Source organism: Salmo trutta, chromosome 15 (genome assembly GCF_901001165.1).
Source record: "Salmo trutta chromosome 15, fSalTru1.1, whole genome shotgun sequence".
In the NCBI taxonomy this organism is placed as follows: domain Eukaryota; kingdom Metazoa; phylum Chordata; class Actinopteri; order Salmoniformes; family Salmonidae; genus Salmo; species Salmo trutta.
Window position 1 is genome coordinate 63,938,752 of NC_042971.1, and position 25,210 is coordinate 63,963,961.

At 43.5% G+C, this 25,210-nt stretch overlaps 1 protein-coding gene across 1 annotated transcript in view; it reads left to right on the top strand.

Moving 5' to 3' along the window:
• Positions 1-24,292, top strand: part of tek (TEK tyrosine kinase, endothelial) — a 54,458-nt gene extending 30,166 nt beyond the window's left edge. Inside the window, exons 5-26 of the mRNA XM_029692487.1 lie at positions 717-869; positions 1,255-1,386; positions 4,412-4,549; positions 4,957-5,082; positions 5,213-5,358; positions 5,670-5,814; positions 5,992-6,150; positions 11,508-11,642; positions 14,404-14,516; positions 14,758-14,938; positions 15,270-15,367; positions 15,521-15,758; positions 17,674-17,834; positions 18,152-18,365; positions 18,586-18,696; positions 19,522-19,712; positions 20,229-20,342; positions 20,905-20,975; positions 21,855-21,895; positions 22,595-22,691; positions 23,166-23,265; positions 23,501-24,292. Coding sequence (XP_029548347.1) covers positions 717-869; positions 1,255-1,386; positions 4,412-4,549; positions 4,957-5,082; positions 5,213-5,358; positions 5,670-5,814; positions 5,992-6,150; positions 11,508-11,642; positions 14,404-14,516; positions 14,758-14,938; positions 15,270-15,367; positions 15,521-15,758; positions 17,674-17,834; positions 18,152-18,365; positions 18,586-18,696; positions 19,522-19,712; positions 20,229-20,342; positions 20,905-20,975; positions 21,855-21,895; positions 22,595-22,691; positions 23,166-23,265; positions 23,501-23,575 — 2,939 coding nt within the window. The 3' untranslated portion in view covers positions 23,576-24,292. The remainder of the gene's footprint in view (positions 1-716; positions 870-1,254; positions 1,387-4,411; positions 4,550-4,956; positions 5,083-5,212; positions 5,359-5,669; positions 5,815-5,991; positions 6,151-11,507; positions 11,643-14,403; positions 14,517-14,757; positions 14,939-15,269; positions 15,368-15,520; positions 15,759-17,673; positions 17,835-18,151; positions 18,366-18,585; positions 18,697-19,521; positions 19,713-20,228; positions 20,343-20,904; positions 20,976-21,854; positions 21,896-22,594; positions 22,692-23,165; positions 23,266-23,500) is intronic.
• The last annotated feature ends 918 nt before the right edge of the window (positions 24,293-25,210 follow it).

Genomic DNA, 25,210 nt, shown 5'->3' on the forward strand with positions numbered 1-25,210 from the left:
CCCACGGGTCAACAATATTCACACCCACGGTCAACAATATTCACATACAGCCCACGGATCAACAATATTCACCTACAACCCACGGATCAACAATATTCACACCCACGGGTCAACAATATTCACATACAGCCCACGGGTCAACAATATTCACCTACAACCCACGGATCAACAATATTCACATACAGCCCACGGATCAACAATATTCACACCCACGGGTCAACAATATTCACATACAGCCCACGGATCAACAATATTCACACCCACGGGTCAACAATATACACATACAACCCACGGGTCAACAATATTCACACCCACGGGTCAACAATATTCACATACAACCCACGGGTCAACAATATTCACATACAGCCCACGGATCAACAATATTCACACCCACGGATCAACAATATTCACATACAGCCCACGGCTCAACAATATTCACATACAACCCACGGGTCAACAATATTCACACCCACGGATCAACAATATTCAACCCCACGGGTCAACAATATTCACACCCACGGGTCAACAATATTCACACCCACGGGTCAACAATATTCACACCCACGGGTCAACAATATTCACACCCACGGGTCAACAATATTCACACCCACGGGTCAACAATATTCACATACAACCCACGGATCAACAATATTCAACCCCTCATGTTAATACGGATCACCGGACTCCTCCTCAGTAAAACGTTTTGTCTCTTCCAGGCTCCTTCATCCACTCAGTGCCTAAGAATGAGATCCCAGACATCCTGGTGTACCCCGTCCAGGGAGTGAAGTCCTCAGACGCAGGTCTCTACACAGCCAGGTCCATCGCTGGAGCCAAGTCCACATCAGCCATCACCAGGCTCATTGTCAGAAGTTAGTACTGCACAATACTACCCAATACTACTGCACAATACTACCCAATACTACTGTAAGTTCTACTTCTACCCAATACTACTGTAGTATTACCCAATACTACTGTAAGTTCTACTTCTACACAATACTATTGTAGTACTACCCAATACTACCCAATACTACTGTAGTACTACCCAATGTTGCTTATTCTACCAAAACAACCTGTTTTTGATATGCCAGTTCTTTGTGAAAACTTCATCTGATAACTACATTGGAAATTCAATTGACCATTTGGAATTGACTCAACCCAAGTAAAGTGTATCTATCCACTGCAGACCCCAAAACAATTTTTCCCCCTCATTCTAGAGAATTGCTTCCTAACGAGTGTTTTATGATTGAATCCTAGAATGTAAGCCTGGCCTGTGGGGTCCTAGCTGTGAACACAGCTGTCCTGTTTGCTCTAACGGAGGGGTCTGCCACGACGAGACAGGAGAGTGTATCTGTCCCCCTGGTTTCAAGGGACACACCTGTGAAACTGGTAAAAACAGCCCATCCTCTATTATTATCCCTGTATCTGTACTAGCTATACATGTAACTGTACTGGGGAGTTCTGCATGTGTGTCACCTACGTTTTCCCAGTTGATAAAAAAGCACATCATTTTAATTGTATTTATTCTATTTATTTGACAGGGACAATTATTTAACATTTCTGTAAATGCTCAAGGCTATTACAATACATCTCTTATCTGTGAATGTACAGAGCTTTCAGAAAGTATATCTCTTATCTGTGAATGTACAGAGCTTTCAGAAGTATTACAGTACATCTCTTATCTGTGAATGTACAGAGCTTTCAGAAGTATTACAGTACATCTCTTATCTGTGAATGTACAGAGCTTTCAGAAAGTATTCAAACCCCTTGACTCTTTCCACATTTTGTTGTGTTACAAAATGGGATTAAAATATATTTCATTGTAATTTTTGGTCAACGATCTATACAAAATACTCTGTAATGTCAAAGTGGAAGAAAAATTCTACCATTTTATAAATAATAAATGAATTAAAAAACACCAATATATCTTGATTAGATAAGTATTCACCCCCCTGAGACGACAAATGTTAGAAACACATTTGGCTGTGAGTCTTTCTGGGTAAGTTTCTAAGAGCTCTGCACACCTGGATTGTACAACATTTGCCCATTATTATTTTTTACATTTTTCAAGCTCTGTCAAATTGGTTGTTGATCTTTGCTAGAAATCAATTTTCAAGTCTTGCCATAGGTTTTCTATAAATAACTAATATTTATTCTATAAATAACCTTATTGAAGTATTCAGCCCCTGAGATTCGAAATTGAGCTCAGGTGCATCCTGTTTCCATTGATCATCCCTGAGATGTTTCTACAATTTGATTGGAGTCCATCTGTGGTAAATTCAATTGATTGGACATGATTTGGAAAGGCACACACCTGTCTATATAAGGTCCCACAGTTGACAGTGCATGTCAGAGCAAAAAACCAAGCCATGAGTTTGAAGAAATTGTCCGTAGAGCTCTGAGACAGGAATGTGTCAAGGCACAGATCTGGGGAAGGGTACCAAAACATTTCTGCAGCATTGAAGGTCCCCTAGAACACAGTGGCCTCCATCATTCTTAAATGGAAGAAGTTTGGAACCACCAAGACTCCCTGGTCAGGGACCAAGTAAACGATGGTCACTCTGACAGAGCTCCAGAGTTCCTCTGTGGAGATGGGAGAACCTTCCAGAAGGACAACCATCTCTGCAGCACTCCACCAATCAGGCTTTTATGGTAGAGTGGCCAGACGGAAGCCACTCCTCAGTAAAAGGCACATGACAGCCCGCTTGGAGTTTACCAAAAGGCACCTAAAGGACTCTCAGAACATGAGAAACAAGATTCTCTGGTCTGATGAAACCAAGATTGAACTCTTTGGCCTGAATGCCAAGCGTCACATCTGGAGGAAACATGGAACCATCCCTACGGTGAAGCATGGTGGTGGCAGCATCATGTTGTGGGGATCTTTTTCAGCAGCAGGGACTGGGAGACTAGTCAGGATAGAAGGAAAGATGAACGGAGCAAAGTACAGAGAGATCCTTGATGAAAACCTGCTCCAGAGCGCTCAGGACCTCAGACTGGGGTGAAGTTTCACCTTCCAACAGAACAACGACCCTAAGCACACAGCCAGGACAACGCAGGAGAGGCTTCGGGACAAGTTTCTGAATGTTCTTGAGTGGCCCAGCCAGAGCCCGGACTTGAACCCGATCAAACATGTCTGGAGGTTCTAAAGATGGTGCCTCTAGCTCCTAAGCAACTTTGCAGTATTTTTTGTTGTTGTTGTGTTTTTTCTTACATTTTTTATAAGCATTTAGCTACACCTGCAAATCTGCTAAATATGTGTTTGTGACCAATATAATTTGATATGATTTTGAGAGACCTGAAAATAGCTGTGCAGCGACGCTCCATCCAACCTGACAGAGCTTGAGAGGATCTGCAGAGAAAAATGGGAGAAAACCGCCAAATACAGGTGTGTCAAGCTTGTAGCGTCATACCCAAGAAGACTGGAGACTGTAATCACTGCCGAAGGTGCTTCAACAAAGTACTGAGTAAAGGGTCTGAATACTTATGTAAATCTGATAATTCTGTTTTTAATTTTTTATACATTTGCTAAAAATGTTTAAAAAACTGTTTTTTTGCTTTGTAATTATGGGATATTGTGTGTAGATTGATTAAATTGTTTTGTTTTTTATTCTCATCAATCTTAGAATAAGACTGTAACCTAACATGATGTGGGAAAAGTCAAGGGGTCTGAATCACGTGTGTGATTGTTGGGGTTATGCGGGTTAAACGTATGTCCTATTCTTCTTATACCTGTTATTTATCATTTTTTTTTAATTTAACATTTATTTAACTAGGAAAGTCAGTTAAGAACAATTTCTTATTTACAATGACGGCATAGGAAGAGTGGGTGTAACTGCCTTGTTCAGGAGCAGAACGACAGATTTTTACCTTGTCAGCTCGGGGATTCAATCTAGCGACCTTTTGGTTACTGGCCCAACGCTCCAAACTACTAGGCTACCTGCCGCCCTGCCACCCCCATTACAGGCATTCATTTCGATAGAAAACGTTATTGTCCCGAAGGGAATGTGGTTTATTGTCTACTAAATGTATCCTGGCTGATTATGTGCTATGTGATTTAGTGCTTTTGGTCTCTTATCTTGCTCTTTGGAATGTTTCCAAATCCCCATGGAATGTTGGTCGGGACTTTAGAATGCTGGAATGCTATTTTGTTTTAGTGTGTGGTGTGGTCAGGCCAGTAGGTAGTAAACGGGATCTGCCAAGCTAAGCAAATGACCCTCTATAAATCACTAAATACAGTAGTATATGTATTTAGTGATTTTTAGTGCCTTAAAATGATGATGCACGGTCCATATATTTTTTCGATGATCTCTTTTTAAGTATTTGTTAACATATTGAATGACGTTACATTTGATCTATATTTCTGCATATGTCCAAATGAACCCTAAACCTAATCAAAGTGTCATTTCTTTCCCAGTGTGTGGCGAGGGTAAGTTTGGGAGGATGTGTAAAGAGTGGTGTAGAGATGGATACTGCAGGTCCATGGTGTTCTGTCAGAGAGACCCATACGGCTGCTCCTGTGGTACTGGCTGGAAAGGATTCAACTGTAGTGAAGGTGAGGGGAGAGGACTTGTTTGAGTTTTGAGTTTATTTAAAAAAAAATTTACAGGGACAGTGCACATTAATCAACGTTTCAGTAAAAGTGACTGTTTCAGCCAGCCGGCTAATTTTCAACCGCAGTCCCTGGGCAGGTTGTTGTCTCTATACTGATATACTGTACTTTGATATGTTTATAAAAAATGGAAAATTAAGTTGTGATCTGGTGGTCCCAAATCAGTTTAAGCTATCATTCTCATTATGTTCCTATGGTTGTCATTATCATCAATGACGGTAAGAGATCTGTGACCAGGCTATCATAAAGTATGGTATCTTATCTGGTCGGGGTTATAATAGTCGATCGCCTTTCTTATTTGCTAAACTACAGTGGTTTTGTATTTCTGGGTTTGTCCCTGTTTTCTCCAGCTTGTTCTCCGGGGTTCTATGGAGCAGACTGCAGGCTGACGTGTGAATGTGGAGACAAGGGACATTGCGACCGGTTTCGCGGCTGTGTATGTGTAGGACGACACGGTTCCCGCTGTGAGAAACAAGGTTAAAAACTTAGCGACTTAAGCTCCACAAACTATCCACTATCATATTTAAAGATATGTGTAATGTTGTTACTGTTCCCCCTGAATTGAAGAATCCAGTATATTGTTGTTGACGAGGATGTTTCCTTTAGACAGGGCACCTGTCGTAGTCAGTAATCTCATGGATACAGAGTTGAATGCTGGGGTTCAGTACATTGTCAACTGTAGCGCCACGGGCCAACCAACTCCTCTACACAGTGAGATCATCCTACTCAAACCAGGCAAAACCAGAATATATGTAAGTGTTAATCTGGTCCCACGTCTGTTTGTGCTGTCTTGTCAACTCCTGGTCATAGACACACCGGTGTCAAGACAGCACGAATGGATTTGGGACTAAGCTATGTAAGTAGCAGAGAAATGATCAAATTGAATATTAAGTATGTGCTTCTTAATGTAAATGGAAGTTTATTTGATAATTCAAAAATAATTAGCATTAGCAATCACTACAATTAGCAATCACCACAATTAGCCATTTCTTCTTATCAAATGCTTAATTCACAGCACTAATAAGTGGTTCTATTTGTATGGTTGGATTCATGTTTTCCCTAGGCATTTGACACTGATATGGTGAATGACCAGACCACGTCTAAGTTCAGGGTGGATAACATCACTGAGAGGGATACCGGTTGTTGGATCTGTCAGGTGAAAACTACAGCTGGGCAGGCAGAGAGAGAGTTCATGGTCAACGTCAAAGGTAGGAGAAAACCTGCTTCGTCTTCGCCTTCGTCTTCATCTTTGTCTCCTCCTTCCTCTTCGTTTCCTCCTTCGTCTCCTCCTTCGTCTTCGTCTCCTCCTTCGTCGACTTTTTCTTGAAAATGTTTTCCATTTTGTGAATGTGGATTTGAACACTTCTCTTCTCTCTTTCTCTCAGTCCCTCCGATGCCCCAGTATCCTCCCATGTTGAACAGTAGTGGTCCGTATCACCTGGTTGTGCTGGTCAACAAGGAACCGTACACAGGAGACGGACCGGTGACCTCTGTCAAGGTCATCTACAAGCAGGTCAATACCTCTGTATGGAAGACCGTTGAAGGTACTGTACACCACAGACATGAACTCTTACCTGTACTGTACACCACAGACATGAACTCTTACCTGTACTGTACACCACAGACATGAACACTTACCTGTATTGTACACCACAGACATTAACTCTTACCTGTACTGTACACCACAGACATGAACTCTTACCTGTACTGTACACCACAGACATGAACTCTTGTGCTCATGTGCATTCATGTGATACCTTGAATCTGTTCTATTGCGCCCAGAAATCTGCTCCTTTTATTCTCTGTCCCCAACGCACTAGACGACCAGTTCTTATAGCCTTTAGCCACACCCTCATCCTACTCCTCCTCTGTTCTTCTGGTGATGTAGAGGTCAACCCAGGCCCTGTAGCCCCCAGTTCCACTCCTATTCCCCAGGCGCTATCATTTGTTGACTTCTGTAACCGTAAAAGCCTTGGTTTCATGCATGTTACCATCAGAAGCCTCCTCCCTAAGTAATTTTTTTTCACTGCTTTAGCACACTCCGCCAACCCTGATGTCCTAGCCTTGTCTGAATTCAGAAATGTCCATCCCCAACTATAACATTTTCCGCCAAGATAGAACTGCCAAAGGGGCCGGTGTTGCAATCTACTGCAGAGATAGCCTGCAGAGTTCTGTCTTAATATCCAGGTCTGTGCCCAAACAGTTCAAGCTTCTACTTTAAAAATCCTCCTTTCCGTAAATAAGTCTCTCACTGTTGCCGCTTGTTACAGACCGCCCCTCAGCCCCCAGCTGTGCCCTGGACACCATATGTGAATTAATTGCCCCCCCATTTATCTTCAGAGTTTGTATTGTTAGGTGACCTAAACTGGGATATGCTTAACACCCCGGCACCCTCATACATATCATCCTGACCAACTTGCCCTCTAAATACACCTCTGCTGTCTTCAACCAGGATCTCAGTGATCACTGCCTCATTGCCTGCGTCCGTAATGGGTCCGCGGTCAAACGACCACCCCTCATCACTGTCAAACGCTCCCTGAAACACTTCAGCGAGCAGGCCTTTCTAATCGACCTGGCCCGTGTATCCTGGAAAGATATTGACCTCATTCCGTCAGTAGAGGATGCCTGGCGATTCTTTAAAAGTGCCTTCCTCACCAACTTAAATAAGCATACCCCATTCAAAAAATGTAAAACCAGGAACAGATATAGCCCTTGGTTCACTCCAGACCTGACTGCCCTTGACCAGCACAAAAACATCCTGTGGCGTACTGCATTAGCATTGAATAGCCCCCGTGATATGCAACTTTTCAGGGAAGTTAGGAACCAAACAGGCAGTTAGGAAAGCTAAGGCTAGCTTTTTCAAGCAGAAATGTGCATCCCGTAGCACAAACTCCAAAAAGTTCTGCGACACTGTAAAGTCCATGGAGAATAAGAGCACCTCCTCCCAGCTGCCCACTGCACTGAGGCTATGAAACACTGTCACCACCGATAAATCTATGATAATCGCGAATTTCAATAAGCATTTTTCTACGGCTGGCCATGCTTTCCACCTGGCTACCCCTAACCTGGTCAACAGCTCTGCACCGCACACAGCAACTTTCCCAAGCCTCCCCATTTCTCCTTCACCAAAATCCAGATGGCTGATGTTTTGAAAGAGCTGCAAAATCTGGACCCCTACAAATCAGCCGGGCTAGACAATCTGGACCCTCTCTTACTAAAATGATAACCGCAATTGTTGCAACCCCTATTACTAGCCTGTTCAACCTCTCTTTCATATCGTCTGAGATCCCAAAAGATTGGAAAGCTGCCGCGGTCATCCCCCTCTTCAAAGGGGGAGACACTTTAGACCCAAACTGTTACAGACCTATATCTATCCTACCCTGCCTTTCTAAGGTCTTCGAAAGCCAAGTTAACAAACAGATCACCGACCATTTTGAATCCCACCGTACCTTCTCCGCTATGCAATCTGGTTTCCGAGCTGGTCATGGGTGCACCTCAGCCACGCTCAAGGTCCTAAACGATATCATAACCACCATCGACAAAAGACAATACTGTGCAGCCATATTCATCGACCTGGCCAAGGCCTTCGACTCTGTCAATCATCACATTCTTATCGGCAGACTCAACAGCCTTGGTTTGTCAAATGACTGCCTTGCCTGGTTCACCAACTACTTCTCAGACAGAGTTCATTGTGTCAAATCGGAGGGCCTGTTGTCATTTACAAAATAGCCTCCAACACTCTACTCAGCAAATTGGATGCAGTCTATCACAGTGGCATCTGTTTCGTCACCAAAGCCAAGAATACCACCCACCACTGCGACCTGTATACTCTCGTTGGCTGGCCCTCGCTTCGTATTCGTCGCCAAACCCACTGGTTCCAGGTCATCTATAAGTCTTTGCTAAGTAAAGCCCCGCCTTATCTCAGCTCACTGGTCACCATAGCAGCACCCACCATTAGCACGCGCTCCAGCAGGTATATTTCACTTGTCACCCCCAAAGCCAATTCCTCATTTGGCCGCCTTTCCTTCCAGTTCTCTGCTGCCAATGACTGGAATGAACCACAAAAATCACTGAAGCTGGAGACATATCTCCCTCACTAGCTTTAAGCACCAGCTGTCAGAGCAGCTCACAGATCATTGCACCTGTACATAGCCCATCTGTAAACAGCCCATCCAACTACCTCATCCCTGTATTGTTATTTATTTTTTTGCTCCTTTGCACCCCAGTATCTCTACTTGCACATTCATCTTCTGCACATCTATCACTCCAGTGTTTTAAATGCTAAATTGTAATTACTTCGCCACTACGGCCTATTTATTGCCTTACCTCCCTAATCTTACTTAATTTGCACACACTTTTCTAATGTGTTATTGACTGTGCGTTTGTTTATTCCATGCATAACTCTGTTTTGTTGTTTGTGCCGCACTGCTTTGCTTTATTCTTGGCCAGGTCGCAGTTGTAAATGTGAACTTGTTCTCAACTGGCCTACCTGGTTAAATAAAGGTGAAATAAATAAAAATATAACATTTGAATGACAACAATATCCATGGGCTAGTTGATCTGGGCATTTTTGACAAGTTGTAAATATCTCTCTAAGGTATGAAATGACTAACATGACAAAAGGAACTGATGATGCACTACGGCTGTGAAAAGCTAACTGGCTGTGAAAAGCTAACTGGCTGTGAAAAGCTAACTGGCTGTGAAAAGCTAACTGGCTGTGAAAAGGCTATGAAAAGCTAACTGGCTGTGAAAAGCTAACTGGCTGTGAAAAGCTAACTGGCTATGAAAAGCTAACTGGCTGTGAAAAGGCTATGAAAAGCTAACTGGCTGTGAAAAGGCTATGAAAATCTAACTGGCTGTGAAAAGGCTGTGGAAAGCTAACTGGCTGTGAAAAGGCTATGAAAAGCTAACTGGCTGTGAAAAGGCTGTGGAAAGCTAACTGGCTGTGAAAAGGCTATGAAAAGCTAACTGGTTGTGAAAAGGCTGTGAAAAGCTAACTGGCTGTGAAAAGGCTATGAAAAGCTAACTGGCTGTGAAAAGGCTGTGGAAAGCTAACTGGCTGTGAAAAGCTAACTGGCTGTGAAAAGGCTATGAAAAGCTAACTGGCTGTGAAAAGGCTATGAAAAGCTAACTGGCTGTGAAAAGGCTATGAAAAGCTAACTGGCTATGAAAAGCTAACTGGCTATGAAAAGCTAACTGGCTATGAAAAGGCTGTGGAAAGCTAACTGGCTGTGAAAAGCTAACTGGCTGTGAAAAGCTAACTGGCTATGAAAAGCTAACTGGCTATGAAAAGGCTATGAAAAGCTAACTGGCTGTGAAAAGGCTATGAAAAGCTAACTGGCTATGAAAAGGCTGTGGAAAGCTAACTGGCTGTGAAAAGCTAACTGGCTATGAAAAGCTAACTGGCTATGAAAAGGCTGTGGAAAGCTAACTGGCTGTGAAAAGTTAACTGGCTATGAAAAGCTAACTGGCTATGAAAAGGCTATGAAAAGCTAACTGGCTATGAAAAGGCTGTGGAAAGCTAACTGGCTGTGAAAAGCTAACTGGCTATGAAAAGCTAACTGGCTATGAAAAGGCTGTGGAAAGCTAACTGGCTGTGAAAAGTTAACTGGCTATGAAAAGCTAACTGGCTATGAAAAGGCTTTGAAAAGCTAACTGGCTATGAAAAGCTAACTGGCTATGAAAAGGCTATGAGAAGCTAACTAGCTATGAAAAGGCTATCAAAAGCTAACTGGCTATGAAAAGCTAACTGGCTATGAAAAGCTAACTGGCTATGAAAAGCTAACTGGCTATGAAAAGCTAACTGGCTGTGAAAAGCTAACTGGCTATGAAAAGCTAACTGACATTTACTCCTGAGGTGCTGACCTGTTGCACCCTCGACAACCACTGTGATTATTGTTATTTGACCATGCTGGTCATCTATGAACATTTGAACATCTTGGCCATGTTCTGTTACAATCTCCACCCAGCACAGCCAGAAGAGGACTGGCCACCCCTCATAGCCTGGTTCCTCTCTAGGTTTCTTCCTAGGTTTTGGCCTTTCTAGGGAGTTTTTCCTAGCCACCGTGCTTCTACACCTGCATTGCTTGCTGTTTAGGGGTTTTAGGCTGGGTTTCTGTACAGCACTTTGTGACATCTGCTGATGTAAGAAAGGCTTTTATAAATACATTTGATTGATTGATACTCAATATAGAAATTACACCTTGTGCATTCTACTATTACAACTATCAAGAGTAGGTTTAAAAGGCAGACTGAGTTCCTTAACAAATTAAGAAAAGGTTTGGGAACTGCTATACACTACAGACATTAACTCTTTATTGACGTTCAGTACTCCCATGGCTCCGTTCCTCAGAGTAGGAGAGCAAATACATGAACAGGCCTTTATAATGAATAGGATTATATGGACGGGGGGGGGGGGGGTCCTAGATCAGCTCTTCTACTCTGATGGTCTCTGGTCTCAAAGGAAGGATAATGATTTGCTAAATGTTATCCATGAAGTGTGACAGAGATATTACATTCCTGTGAGCTTCAGTAAATGTTTCCCTGAAATGAATCCCACTTGTCATCATGACTGTACTGAACAATTAGAATGATATCATCTTGTGTGCTATTGTGTGTTGGAAACTACCATCATTGGTTCCATGTACGTTTTCTTTGTATGTAGAAACTATTGGCAACAGCATCATATGGAGTCATTGAGGGATGTAAGTGATGACTCTCTCTCCCCGCCCCTCTCTCTCCCTCCCTCTATTTCTCTCTCTCTCTTCCCCCTCTCTCTCCCTTTCTCTATTTCTCCCTCCCTCTCTCTCTCTCTCTCCCCCCTTCTATTTCCCTCTCTCCCCCCCTTCTATTTCCCTCTCTCCCCACCTCTCTCTCTCCCCTGCCTCTCTCTCTCTCTCAGTGGTTGGCCCAGTAGTGAAGCTAGAGAACCTGTCTCCGATGACCCACTACACCACCTTCATCCAGTTGAGTCGCCATGGTGCCGGTGGGGTGGGTTTTCCAGGTCCAGAGGCCAGCTTCTCCACACAGATGCTTGGTGAGAACCATAGAACCATACAATCCATAGAATTATAATGAACTAACATTCTAGTTCTGTGGTATGCTATAGCATTAAGATTTCCCTTCACTGGAATTAAGGGGCCCGAACCATAAAAAACAGCCCCAGACTATTATTCCTCCTCCACCAAACTTTACAGTTGGCACTATGCATCCGGGCAAGTAGTGTTCTCTCCTGCATCCACCAAACCCAGATTCGTCCGTTGGACTGCCAAATTGTGAAGCGTGATTCATCACTCCAGAGAACGCGTTTCCACTGCTCCAGAGTCCAATGGCGGCGAGCTTTACACCACTCCAGCCGACGCTTGGCATTGCGCATGGTGATCTTAGGCTTGTGTGCGGCTGCTCGGCCATAGAAACCCATTTTCATGAAGCTCCCAATGAACAGTTATTGTGCTGACGTTGCTTCCAGAGGCAGCTTGGAACTCGGTAGTTAGTGTTGCAACTGAGGACATAGAATCTTTTTGCGTGTTAAACACGTTTCAGCACTCGGCAGTCCCGTTACTGTGTGACCTACCACTTTATGGCTGAGCCGTTGTTGCTCCTAGATGTTTCCACTTCACAATAACAGCACTTAAAGTTAACTGGGGCAGCTCTAGCAGGGCAGAAATTTGATGAACTGACTTGTTGGAAAGGTGGCATCCTATGATGGTGATACGTTGAAAGTCATTGAGCTCTTCAGTCAGGCCATTCTACTGCCAATGTTTGTCTATGGAGATTGCATGGATGTGTTCTCGATTTCAGCACGGGTGTGGCTGAAATACAGTGGGGCAAAAGTATTTAGTCAGCCACCAATTGTGCAAGTTCTCCCATTTAAAAAGATGAGAGAGGCCTGTAATTTTCATCATAGGTACACTTCAACTATGACAGACAAAATGAGAAAAGAAAATCCAGAAAATCACATTGTAGGATTTTTAATGAATTTATTTGCAAATTATGGTGGAAAATAAGTATTTGGTCAATAACAAAAGTTTATCTCAATACTTTGTTATATACCCTTTGTTGGCAATGACACAGGTCAAACGTTTTCTGTACGTCTTCACAAGGTTTTCACACACTGTTGCTGGTATTTTGGCCCATTCCTCCATGAAGATCTCCTCTAGAGCAGTGATGTTTTGGGGCTGTTGCTGGGCAACACGGACTTTCAACTCTCTCCAAAGATTTTCTATGGGGTTGAGATCTGGAGACTGGCTAGGCTACTCCAGGACCTTGAAATGCTTCTTACGAAGCCACTCCTTCGTTGCCCGGGCGATGTGTTTGGGATCATTATCATGCTGAAAGACCCAGCCACGTTTCATCTTCAATGCCCTTGCTGATGGAAGGAGGTTTTCACTCAAAATCTCACGATACATGACCCCATTCATTCTTTCCTTTACACGGATCAGTCGTCCTGGTCCCTTTGCAGAAAAACAGCCCCAAAGCATGATGTTTCCACCCCCATGCTTCACAGTAGGTATGGTGTCCTTTGGATGCAACTCAGCATTCTTTGTCCTCCAAACACAACGAGTTGAGTTTTTACCAAAAAGTTCTATTTTGGTTTCATCTGACCATATGACATTCTCCCAATCCTCTTCTGGATCATCCAAATGCTCTCTAGCAAACTTCAGACGGGCCTGGACATGTACTGGCTTAAGCAGGGGGACACGTCTGGCACTGCAGGATTTGAGTCCCTGGCGGCGTAGTGTGTTACTGATGGTAGGCTTTGTTACTTTGGTCCCAGCTCTCTGCAGGTCATTCACTAGGTCCCCCCATGTGCTTCTGGGATTTTTGCTCACCGTTCTTGTGATCATTTTGACCCCACGGGGTGAGATCTTGCGTGGAGCCCCAGATCGAGGGAGATTATCAGTGGTCTTGTATGTCTTCCATTTCCTAATAATTGCTCCCACAGTTGATTTCTTCAAACCAAGCTGCTTACCTATTGCAGATTCAGTCTTCCCAGCCTGGTGCAGGTCTACAATTTTGTTTCTGGTGTCCTTTGACAGCTCTTTGGTCTTGGCCATAGTGGAGTTTGGAGTGTGACTGTTTGAGGTTGTGGACAGGTGTCTTTTATACTGATAACAAGTTCAAACAGGTGCCATTAATACAGGTAACGAGTGGAGGACAGAGGAGCCTCTTAAAGAAGAAGTTACAGGTCTGTGAGAGCCAGAAATCTTGCTTGTTTGTAGGTGACCAAATACTTATTTTCCACCATAATTTGCAAATGAATTCATTAAAAATCCTACAATCTGATTTTCTGTAATTTTTTTTCTCATTTTGTCTGTCATAGTTGACGTGTACCTATGATGAAAATTACAGGCCTCTCTTATCTTTTTAAGTGGGAGAACTTGCACAATTGGTGGCTGACTAAATACTTTTTTGCCCCACTGTAGCTGAATCAGTAATTTGGAGGTGTCCACATACTTTTGTATATATAGTGTAAGCATTGAACTACAAAATCCAGATATATCTCTATGGACACAAGGCATTTTCCTCTGATCTTGACCTAACAAATGAGACATGGAGGCCTTACAGGAACCTGATTTACCGCTAGCCTCTGAGTTACATAGCTAACCCCATAAACAATGAGATTTTAGACTGGTTGCCCAAGGCATTTCACTACTAAATCAACTGACCTATGGCGGGGATCCCAGTCTCCCAATGACCTCTAACCCTGAGACATGGTTGTAGACTCCTATGACCGTTAGACAGCCATGTATCAGGGTTAAATTACCTCAACGACTCCCCCCCCCCTCCCCCTCCAGACCTCCCGCTCCCCTCAGGGGTGAGGCTGGTTCCTGTATCCCAGACCTCCCTGGGTCTGTCCTGGGACCGTGCGATGGGGCCTGGGTCGGTTACAGAGGACTGGACCTACCAGGTAAGTGTCTTCTGTGTGGCTCAGTTGGTAAGAGTGTAGTGTTAGCAATGCCAAGGGTTAAGGGTTTAATACCCACCTGGGTTACATACATTAAAATGTATACACTCACTGTACTGTAAGTTGCATTCTGTTACAGTATGTACATTTAGTGTGTATTATTTTGTCTGTCGTAAGACCGTGTCAGCACCACTTCACCAGGCTCCGAAATAACAGTGATTCTATGATATTATTCTATTACCAGGTGGAGTGCGTTCAGAGCTCGGACCCTGGGACCGTTAAGACCTACCAGCTACCATCCAACTCCACTGGTCTCAAGTTGCCAGACTTGAAGCCCAGACACAAGTATGAGTGTAGGGTGAGGATAATGACGGTGTCAATGGGACAACACAGCCAGCCTGTCTCTGCATGGACGCTCAGTAATGGTAATGACAAAAAAACAACAACAAAAAAACACACTTAATCAGGTTTAGGACCGGTGGAAGAGGATCTGCCAAATGAAAAGAAAAATGGACACCAGAGATTCTGATCTTATTGACTACAGTGATTTAGTTTAAATGAAAATAGCAATGTATTGTTTTGTCCCTGTGTCTCCAGTTTGCCACAGGGTTACTATGGTGATACAGATGTCTTCTACATAAACATTTTAAAAATAAATCCTACTGTGTATATACACAACTAGAACAGCTTTAATTTCTTCAACTTCCCTCAAAGTGACCTACTCTTACACCTGTCCTATCCCGTCTGTTCTGTCAGAGTTGCCCCCGGCTCCGTCCTCCATCAGGAGCTGCAACATAACAGACACCTCAGCCATCATTACCTGGTCCCTGGTCGAGGGTCACTCCATCTCCAAGGTCATTCATTGATTGATTATTTGAATTGATTTGCTAATTAAAATACATATTAAGCCGCTCCAACCAAAGACAACATTGAACACTTTCTAAACAATTCACAAGGAATTAGCACAAAAAATAAACCTGCGGCCTTCTTTCCATTGTGCTCCTTAGGTGATGCTGCGTTTCCAAGACAACACCCTGGCTGACTACAGCCAGCTGGCAGAGATCAACGTTCCTCAGCAGGCGGAGGGGCTAGAGGGTCAGGTAGCCAATCAGATGCAGTTCCAGCTGCGTGGTCTGAAACCTGACACTCCGTATGTGGTGGAGTTCTGGTCCAAGAACAACATGGGAGAGAGTCTAGAGAAACCTCAGATCCCCCTCCGGACCATGACGCTGCAGGAGAGCTCTCGTAAGTTAGTTACCCACAAAACATCACACCAGTAAGTTAGTTACCCACAATACATCACACCAGTAACTTAGTTACCCACAATACATCACACCAGTAACTTAGTTACCCACAATACATCACACCAGTAAGTTAGTTACCCACAATACATCACACCAGTAAGTTAGTTACCCACAATACATCACACCAGTAAGTTAGTTACCCACAATACATCACACCAGTAAGTTAGTTACCCACAATACATCACACCAGTAAATTAGCTACCCACAATACATCACACCATTAAGTTAGCAACCCACAATACATCACACCAGTAAGTTAGCAACCCACAATACATCACACCAGTAAGTTAGCAACCCACAATACATCACACCAGTAAGTTAGCAACCCACAATACATCACACCAGTAAATTAGCTACCCACAATACATCACACCAGTACGTTAGTTACCCACAATACATCACACCAGTAAATTAGCTACCCACAATACATCACACCAGTAAATTAGTTACCCACAATACATCACACCAGTACGTTAGTTACCCACAATACATCACACCAGTAAATTAGTTACCCACAATACATCACACCAGTAAATTAGCTACCCACAATACATCACACAAGTAAGTTAGTTACCCACAATACATCACACCAGTAAGTTAGTTACCCACAATACATCACACCAGTAAATTAGCTACCCACAATACATCACACCAGTAAGTTAGCTACCCACAATACATCACACCAGTAAATTAGCTACCCACAATACATCACACCAGTAAATTAGTTACCCACAATACATCACACCAGTAAGTTAGCTACCCACAATACATCACACCAGTACGTTAGTTAACCACAATACATCACACCAGTAAATTAGTTACCCACAATACATCATAGCAGTAAGTTAGTTACCCACAATACATCACACCAGTAAGTTAGTTACTCACAGTACATCACAGCAGTAAGTTAGTTACCCACAATACATCACACAAAACCTCATATCCCCATCTGTACCATGACACCACAGGAGACATGGTCACAACGACCATGACCCAAACTCTCACTCTATCCCCCCATGACCCCCTGCAAGAGTGCTCCCATAAATTACCCTACAAACCCTCGCTCCACCATCCACCCCCTGCTTAGTTCAGATTACCAACCAACAACCCCCACTAAGTGTCTTGTGACAGACAACATGTAATAAATCAAGTAGCTGGCAAATGTAAGGTTTGGTTTACAACCCACTCAATGTGACATAACTGCTGGCCCCCCTACCTCTGCGGAAGCACAGTTCCCGCTCAGCCCAGTCAAAACTGTTCGCTGCTCTGGCACCCCAATGGTGGAACAAGCTCCCTCACGACGCCAGGACAGCGGAGTCAATCACCACCTTCTGGAGACACCTGAAACCCCACCTCTTTAAGGAATACCTGGGATAGGATAAAGTAATTCTTCTAACCCCCACAAAAAAATAAAAAATAACAAAATAAAATAACAAATAAAAAATAAAAAATATAGATGGACTATTGTAAAGTGGTTGTTCCACTGGATATCATAAGGTGAATGCACCACTGGATATCATAAGGTGAATGCACCAATTTGTAAGTCGCTCTGGATAAGAGCGTCTGTTAAATGACATAAATGTAAATAACTACTGGGGACTATGTAGTAACGTTTCCAACTTACTGGTGTGATGTATTGTGGGTAACTAACTTACTGGTGTGATGTATTGTGGGTAACTATAGCCAACATATTTCCCTCCCAGATACACACTGATGAATGCTCCCGCAGTTTATTGTGCAACGTTTTGACCCAAATGTCTTCATCATGCATAACCCAGAGAAGGCGTTAAGCCAAGTTATTGGATGTGCGTACGCTACGTCTGAAACATATTCCACTTCCCCTTCTCCTCCCCCAGGTCTGGCTGGGCTTGGCAGCGAGGGTAACATGCTGTTCTATGCCATCCTGGGTTCAGCTGGCATGACCTGCATCACCATCCTGGTGGCCTTCTGTATCGTCCTGCAGCTGAAGAGAGCCACCTTCCAGCGACGCATGGTCCAGGCCTTCCAGAATATAGTGGTGAGTTCAGATCAATACAACTTGATTTATACCCCCTTAGGGCAATCAAACAAAGTTGTCTTTGACTCTCAGGCTTTTCAGAACATACTGGTAAGTTGGGTTGGCCTGACTAACTCTCACATTGTTTCAGAAAGCTTTTCAATTGTGCAAGACAAAGTTCACTATTGAGGGCAATGAAGTATTCGATCCTATTCTATTCTACTCTACATCTCTCTAGCGTTGCTCGTACTGTACATACTATAAACACAGATATCTGAATGATCACAAATTATGACATTTCTAGAAAAAAAATCACTGATTTTCTTTTCCATGTGTAGAGAGAGGAGCCAGTGGTCCAGTTCAGTTCTGGCTCTCTCAACATGCCCAATAAGAAACATAAGAACCCAGAGAAGTCCGTGGCCTACCCCACCCTGGAGTGGAGCGACATCAAGTTCCAGGACGTCATCGGAGAGGGAAACTTTGGCCAGGTGCTCAAAGCTCGCATTAAGAAGGACGGGCTGAGGATGGACGCTGCTATTAAACGAATGAAAGGTGAGGTTGTGCTCCTGGAATAGATGGATGAATGGATGAATGGATAGACAGATGGACAGACGTTTGAATGGACTGAAATGGATTGGGTAATTCATGAATTAATAAATCACTGAATGAATCGATTGAATGTCTCCCCATCGATAACGATCCTAGAAGACACAACCCTGGGTATATTTCTGAGACTTAAAGGCACAGTCAGTGATTTGTGTGTGTCCCACAGAGTATGCCTCTAAAGACGACCACAGGGACTTTGCAGGGGAGCTGGAGGTGCTGTGTAAACTGGGACACCACCCCAACATCATCAACCTACTGGGAGCCTGTGAACACAGAGGTACAATACAAACATCTCTCAGATGGGTTTTACTGTTGATCAGAGATCAGATGGGTTTTACTGTTGATCAGAGATCAGATGGGTTTTACTGTTGATCAGAGATCAGATGGGTTTTACTGTTGATCAGATGGGTTTTACTGTTGATCAGATGGGTTTTACTGTTGATCAGATGGGTTTTACTGTTGATCAGATGGGTTTTACTGTTGATCAGATGGGTTTTACTGTTGATCAGATGGGTTTTGCTGTTGATCAGATGGGTTTTACTGTTGATCAGATGGGTTTTACTGTTGATCAGATGGGTTTTACTGGGCTGTTGATCAGATGGGTTTAGCTGTTGATCAGATGGGTTTTACTGGGCTGTTGATCAGATGGGTTTTACTGGGCTGTTGATTAGATGGGTTTTACTGGGCTGTTGATCAGATGGGTTTTACTGGGCTGTTGATCAGATGGGTTTTACCGGGCTGTTGCATGTTCTTTGGTAATACTATTAGAAGAAGAGTAATGAAGGTCAAGCATTCCATTTAAAAGACAAAGTCACAGTCAAACAGATGACAGTTTATTGGAAGGATTCAAAGAAATATGGACAGCGTTTGACACATTTCTTTCCACATTAACAATGCATACAATGAATGCTAAGGTGCTATAATGATACCCTGATGAGAGGTAACAGAGAGAGGTGGGTATCTCTAACTAGCCATAGAGTCCCCCCTCACGGCAAGCTGCTATAATGTTACCCACCTCTGTCTTGGACAGGGTATCTGTACCTGGCCATAGAGTAAAGTGGTATATGATATTATTAACCAGGTTTTTCTACCATGTCTCCAGGCTATCTGTACCTGGCCATAGAGTTCGCCCCTCACGGTAACCTGTTGGACTTCCTGAGGAAGAGCAGAGTGTTGGAGACTGACCCGGCCTTCGCTATCGCTAACAGCACCGCCTCCACCCTCACCTCACAACAGCTGCTCCACTTTGCTGCAGATGTGGCCAGAGGCATGGACTACCTGGCTCAGAAACAGGTCAGTACTGAAGACGTGGCCCGAGGCATGGACTACCTGGCTCAGAAACAGGTCAGTACTGCAGACGTGGCCCGGGGCATGGACTACCTGGCTCAGAAAGGTCAGTACTGAAGACGTGGCCAGAGGCATAGACCAAACTGATCTGGGACCAGGCTAGGTACAGCCCAAACTGATCTGGGACCAGGCTAGGTACAGCCCAAACTGATCTGGGACCAGGCTAGGTACAGCCCAAACTGATCTGGGACCAGGCTAGGTACAGCCGTAACTAATCTGGGACCAGGTTGGGTACAGCCCAAACTGATCTGGGACCAGGTTAGGTACAGCCGTAACTAATCTGGGACCAGGTTGGGTAAAGCCCAAACTGATCTGGGACCAGGCTAAGTCAGTGCCTTTATGTTTCAGATCCCAGAGACAAGAGAGTGCGCTTTTAGTCATAACATCCCATAAACGTTGCACATACTGTAGGATTTATTCTTGTGAGTCGTATATTCTGACCAGATCTCTTGTGATTTCTAGTTTATCCACAGAGACCTGGCAGCCAGAAACATCCTTGTGGGAGAGAACTTTGTGGCCAAGATAGCCGACTTTGGTCTGTCCAGAGGTCAGGAGGTCTATGTGAAGAAGACGATGGTAAGTGTCTCTGAAACTGACAAACTTAATGTCAACATAAATCACCAAGGGTTTTTATACTATTAAATCATATGATCCTCTCAGGCCACCGTAGTCACAAACAGAAGCCTACCTTCCAGTTGGAGAGAGGGACACGCCAGGGCTGCCCACTGTCCCCACTCTTATTAGCTTTGGTTTAGTTTACTTTATTAATTCAACCATTTAAAAAAAAAAACAAGCGCACACATAAAACTTAAAAGCCATACATGCACATGAATAAAATCTTTGAGGATAACACACAATAAAGTCTGGGACTTATTTCCATTGTGGTCCTCTTGAGACAAGATGGCTGGACAAGATGGAACACAGTACGGCAGTGAAATAATAAAACAAAAACATAGAAGAAGAACATCTATCTCATCACTCCAGTTACATCATAGGGGATATTCATATGGCCACAGAGGACATCAAACATATTGTTACTTTATTAAAATTATTATTAATTATTATATTATTATTTTTATTACTTTATTGGTGCTGAAACTTTGTTGACACAGACATCTTTACTGTGTGTGATTCACAGGGACGATTACCTGTCAGGTGGATGGCCATAGAATCACTGAACTACAGTGTCTACACCACCAACAGTGACGTGTGAGTACTGCATCTTTCAAACCACAAGTTTTATTTTTTTATTTTTTTAACAACCAAATCTCTTATTTTTTTTATGGAAATGGAATGTTCTAGAAGGGTCCAGACACCTTTTTGTGATTTCACTAGTTTTTGTGAAACTTACCCTAAACAGCAAATCACTTCCTCATCCTCGTTGTGTAGTATGGGGGGCCCTCGGAAAAATCATGAAAAAGGCTCCAAAAACACCAAAATACGTCCTTTTAGAAACGGCAAAGCTCTCAGTACAGGGATGAAGGTCTTTGTATACGTTAAAACTGTTTCATACAGAACTTTACATTCCAGTTCCAAAGTACCGAAACTATCATCACTGGTAGTGACAGCTGCACAATGAACTTTAAAATACATTTACATTATATAGACTGACTGTGTAAACTGATTTCATCACTTTCACCTCTCTCCTCTTCTCTCTCTATCACCTCTCTCCTCTCTCTCTCTCTCTATCACCTCTCTCTCTCTCTCTCTCTCTCTCTATCACCTCTCTCCTCTTCTCTCTCTCTCTCTATCACCTCTCTCCTCTCTCTCTCTCTCTCTCTCTCTCTCTCTATCACCTCTCTCCTCTTCTCTCTCTATCACCTCTCTCCTCTTCTCTCTCTCTCTCTCTCTCTATCACCTCTCTCCTCTTCTCTCTCTCTCTCTCTCTCTCTCTCCACTTCTCTCTCTATCACCTCTCTCCTCTTCTCTCTCTCTCTCTCTCTCTATCACCTCTCTCCTCTTCTTTCTCTCTCTCTCTCTCTCTCCACTTCTCTCTCTATCACCTCTCTCCTCTTCTCTCTCTCTCTCTCTCTCTCTCTCTCTCTCTCTCTCTCTCTCTCTATCACCTCTCTCCTCTTCTCTCTCCAGATGGTCTTATGGTGTACTTCTCTGGGAGATCGTCAGTTTAGGTTTGTATCCAAGATAATTAGGTTTAAATCCAGGATAATTAGGTTTATATCCAGGGTAATAAGGTTTACATCCAGGGTAATTAGGTTTGCATCCTGGGTAATTAGGTTTGTATCCAGGATAATTGGGTTTGTATCCAGGATAATTGGGTTTGTATTCAGGATAATTAGGTTTGCATCCAGGATAATTGGGTTTGCGTCCAGGATAATTAGGTTTATATCCAGGATAATTGGGTTTATATCCAGGATAATTGGGTTTGCATCCAGGATAATTGGGTTTGCATCCAGGATAATTGGGTTTGTATTCAGGATAATTAGGTTTGCATTCAGGATAATTGGGTTTGTATCCAGGATAATTGGGTTTGTATCCAGGATAATTGGGTTTGTATCCAAGGTAATTAAGTTTGCATCCACGGTAATTAAGTTTGCATCCAGGTTAATTAGGTTTGCATCCAGGTTAATTAGGTTTGCATCCAGGTTAATTAGGTTTGCATCCAGGTTAATTAGGTTTGCATCCAGGTTAATTAGATTTGCATCCAGGTTAATTAGGTTTGAATCCAGGTTAATTAAGTTTGCATCCAGGATAATAATCTACAATATTGACAATGGATTTGAAATACAGCCTGATATGTCCAGTGTGTGTACATTACTGTGTGTGCGTCTTATCATGTACAGTGTATTTTGTGTTGACCTGTGTATCAGGAGGTACTCCTTACTGTGGGATGACTTGTGCAGAGCTGTATGAGAAACTCCCTCAGAGCTACCGGCTGGAGAAACCACTCAACTGTGACGATGAGGTGTAAGTAGTCTGGAGATGGTAGTCTAATCAGGCATCTGCTGAAGACTGACGGTAGACATCAGAGAATATAGACATCACACAATATAGAGACACGCAGGATACAGAGACACGCAGGATACAGAGACACGCAGGATACAGAGACAGGCAGGATACAGAGACACGCAGGATACAGAGACAGGCAGGATACAGAGACACGCAGGATACAGAGACAGGCAGGATACAGAGACAGGCAGGATACAGAGACAGGCAGGATACAGAGACAGGCAGGATACAGAGACAGGCAGGATACAGAGACACGCAGGATACAGAGACACGCAGGATACAGAGACAGGCAGGATACAGAGACACGCATGAAGGAAACAGAATGATAAGGATACAGCTTTAAAAACATAAAAAATAAGTTCAAATCAGATTTAAGGTTATTTGCGGTATGTATTAAATCCGTATTCCACCCCTCTCCTGTGTTGTGTCCAGGTATGACCTGATGCGACAGTGCTGGAGAGAAAAGCCCTACGAGAGACCGTCGTTCCAACAGATACTGGTCTCCCTCAACAGGATGCTGGAGGAGAGGAAGGTAAAAACACACTTTTTATTTTTTACTCATTCATCTACTCCGTCATTGGTTAAAAAAAAAAAAAAAAAAACACATGGGACATTCAGCAGAGGATTTGAAGTTACAGTAGGAAGTAGTAGGTACAGGATATGACAGTAGCCAATTGCAAGCTTTCTCTATCAGTTAATTAAGTACAGAACACTATTTCTCTTCCTGTTGTTTCCTGTTGTTTCCTGTTGTTTCCTGTTGTTTCTAGACATATGTCAACACCACCCTATATGAGAAGTTCACCTATGCTGGTATCGACTGCTCCGCAGAAGAAGCGGGATAAACCAAAAAACTACAGTACAAGTATTCCACTGCGTTGTACGGAGAATTATAAAGTCACATGGTTTAAGAAATCCTCTACAAGGGATTCACAGACTAGTATTTTGCGCATATTGTGTATTCCAAGTTATGTGCTAACTTTGTCCAATCATAAACTGACTTTCAAAACGGTAATCATTGATGTTAAGATGTGTTGTTGTTGATTCTTCTGTTCTGATGAAAGTCCACCCTATTTCCCCCATACTGTATAGTGCACTATCTAGGGGCCCTGGTCAAAAGTAGTGCACTGGAAAGGGAATAGTGTCATTTGGGACACAATGTGTGATAGTCACTGGCTGACCGATAACAACAGTGCAACTGTTCACTTTACAAATGTAGGATCTTAATTTGAGCGAGTTTGCTACAGCTGGAAAATAATCCTGCAGCAACAGGAAATGTGAATTATTACGTGGGTTATAATACATTTTTCATTAGGGCAAATCAAGTCTGACATTTTAAAGTGGAAATTACAAAATGTACAAGCCTTTTTTAAACCTTGAATATACACTACAAATTCGCAACAACAACAAAAGTGATCAAATGAAGATCCTACATCTGTATAATGTAACATACATGGCAGCCTGCTGTAATATCAGATGTAAATGTCTTTAAGAAACCATTACTTAGGGGGGAAAAAATGGTATCCTTTAAATTCAATAAAAATGTTTTGTGATTAAATTCTTATCTGTGATGTATGACTTGTGTGGTACTTTATTAAAAAAGTACAAAGAGATGAGCGCAACAAAGCATACCGCCTAATAATCAAGCAGAACACTATTATTTCATGGCACAAGTCAGTAATACTGCAGTTATTCTGTCCTTATTTCTATCCATTTTATATCCAGATCGTTAAGAATAGGTCAGTGTTTCTGGGTGGAGTGTCCCAGTAGAAATCCAGTCTGTATCTGGCTGTTAACCCCACGGTCTCCTCGCAGGGTCTTCTGTCTGTTACAGGGCTGTTCCTAGTCTCTGGTCCACAGGGCTGTTCCTAGTCTCTGGTCCACAGGGCTGTCTCTGGTCCACTGGCTGTCTCTGGTCCACTGGCTATCTCTGGTCCACAGGGCTGTCTCTGGTCCACTGGCCTGTCTCTGGTCCACAGGGCTGTCACTAGTCTCTGGATCACTCTATGGTCCGGGTCCACAGGGCTGTCTGTGGTCCACAGGGCTGTCTGTGGTCCACAGGGCTGTCACTAGTCTCTGGACCACTCTATGGTCCGGGTCCACAGAGCTGTCTCTGGTCCACAGGGCTGTCTCTGGTCCACAGGGCTGTCTGTGGTCCACAGGGCTGTCTGTGGTCCACAGGGCTGTCTGTGGTCCACAGGGCTGTCACTAGTCTCTGGACCACTCTATGGTCCGGGTCCACAGGGCTGTCTCTGGTCCACAGGGCTGTCTCTGGTCCACAGGGCTATCTGTGGTCCACAGGGCTGTCACTAGTCTCTGGACCACTCTATGGTCCGGGTCCACAGGGCTGTCTCTGGTCCACAGGGCTGTCTCTTGTCCACAGGGCTGTCTGTGGTCCACAGGGCTGTCCCTCACAGATCTCCCTCTGGGCAGAGATAATACACACCTCATATACCCTGAACGATGCGAAAGCTGCCGCT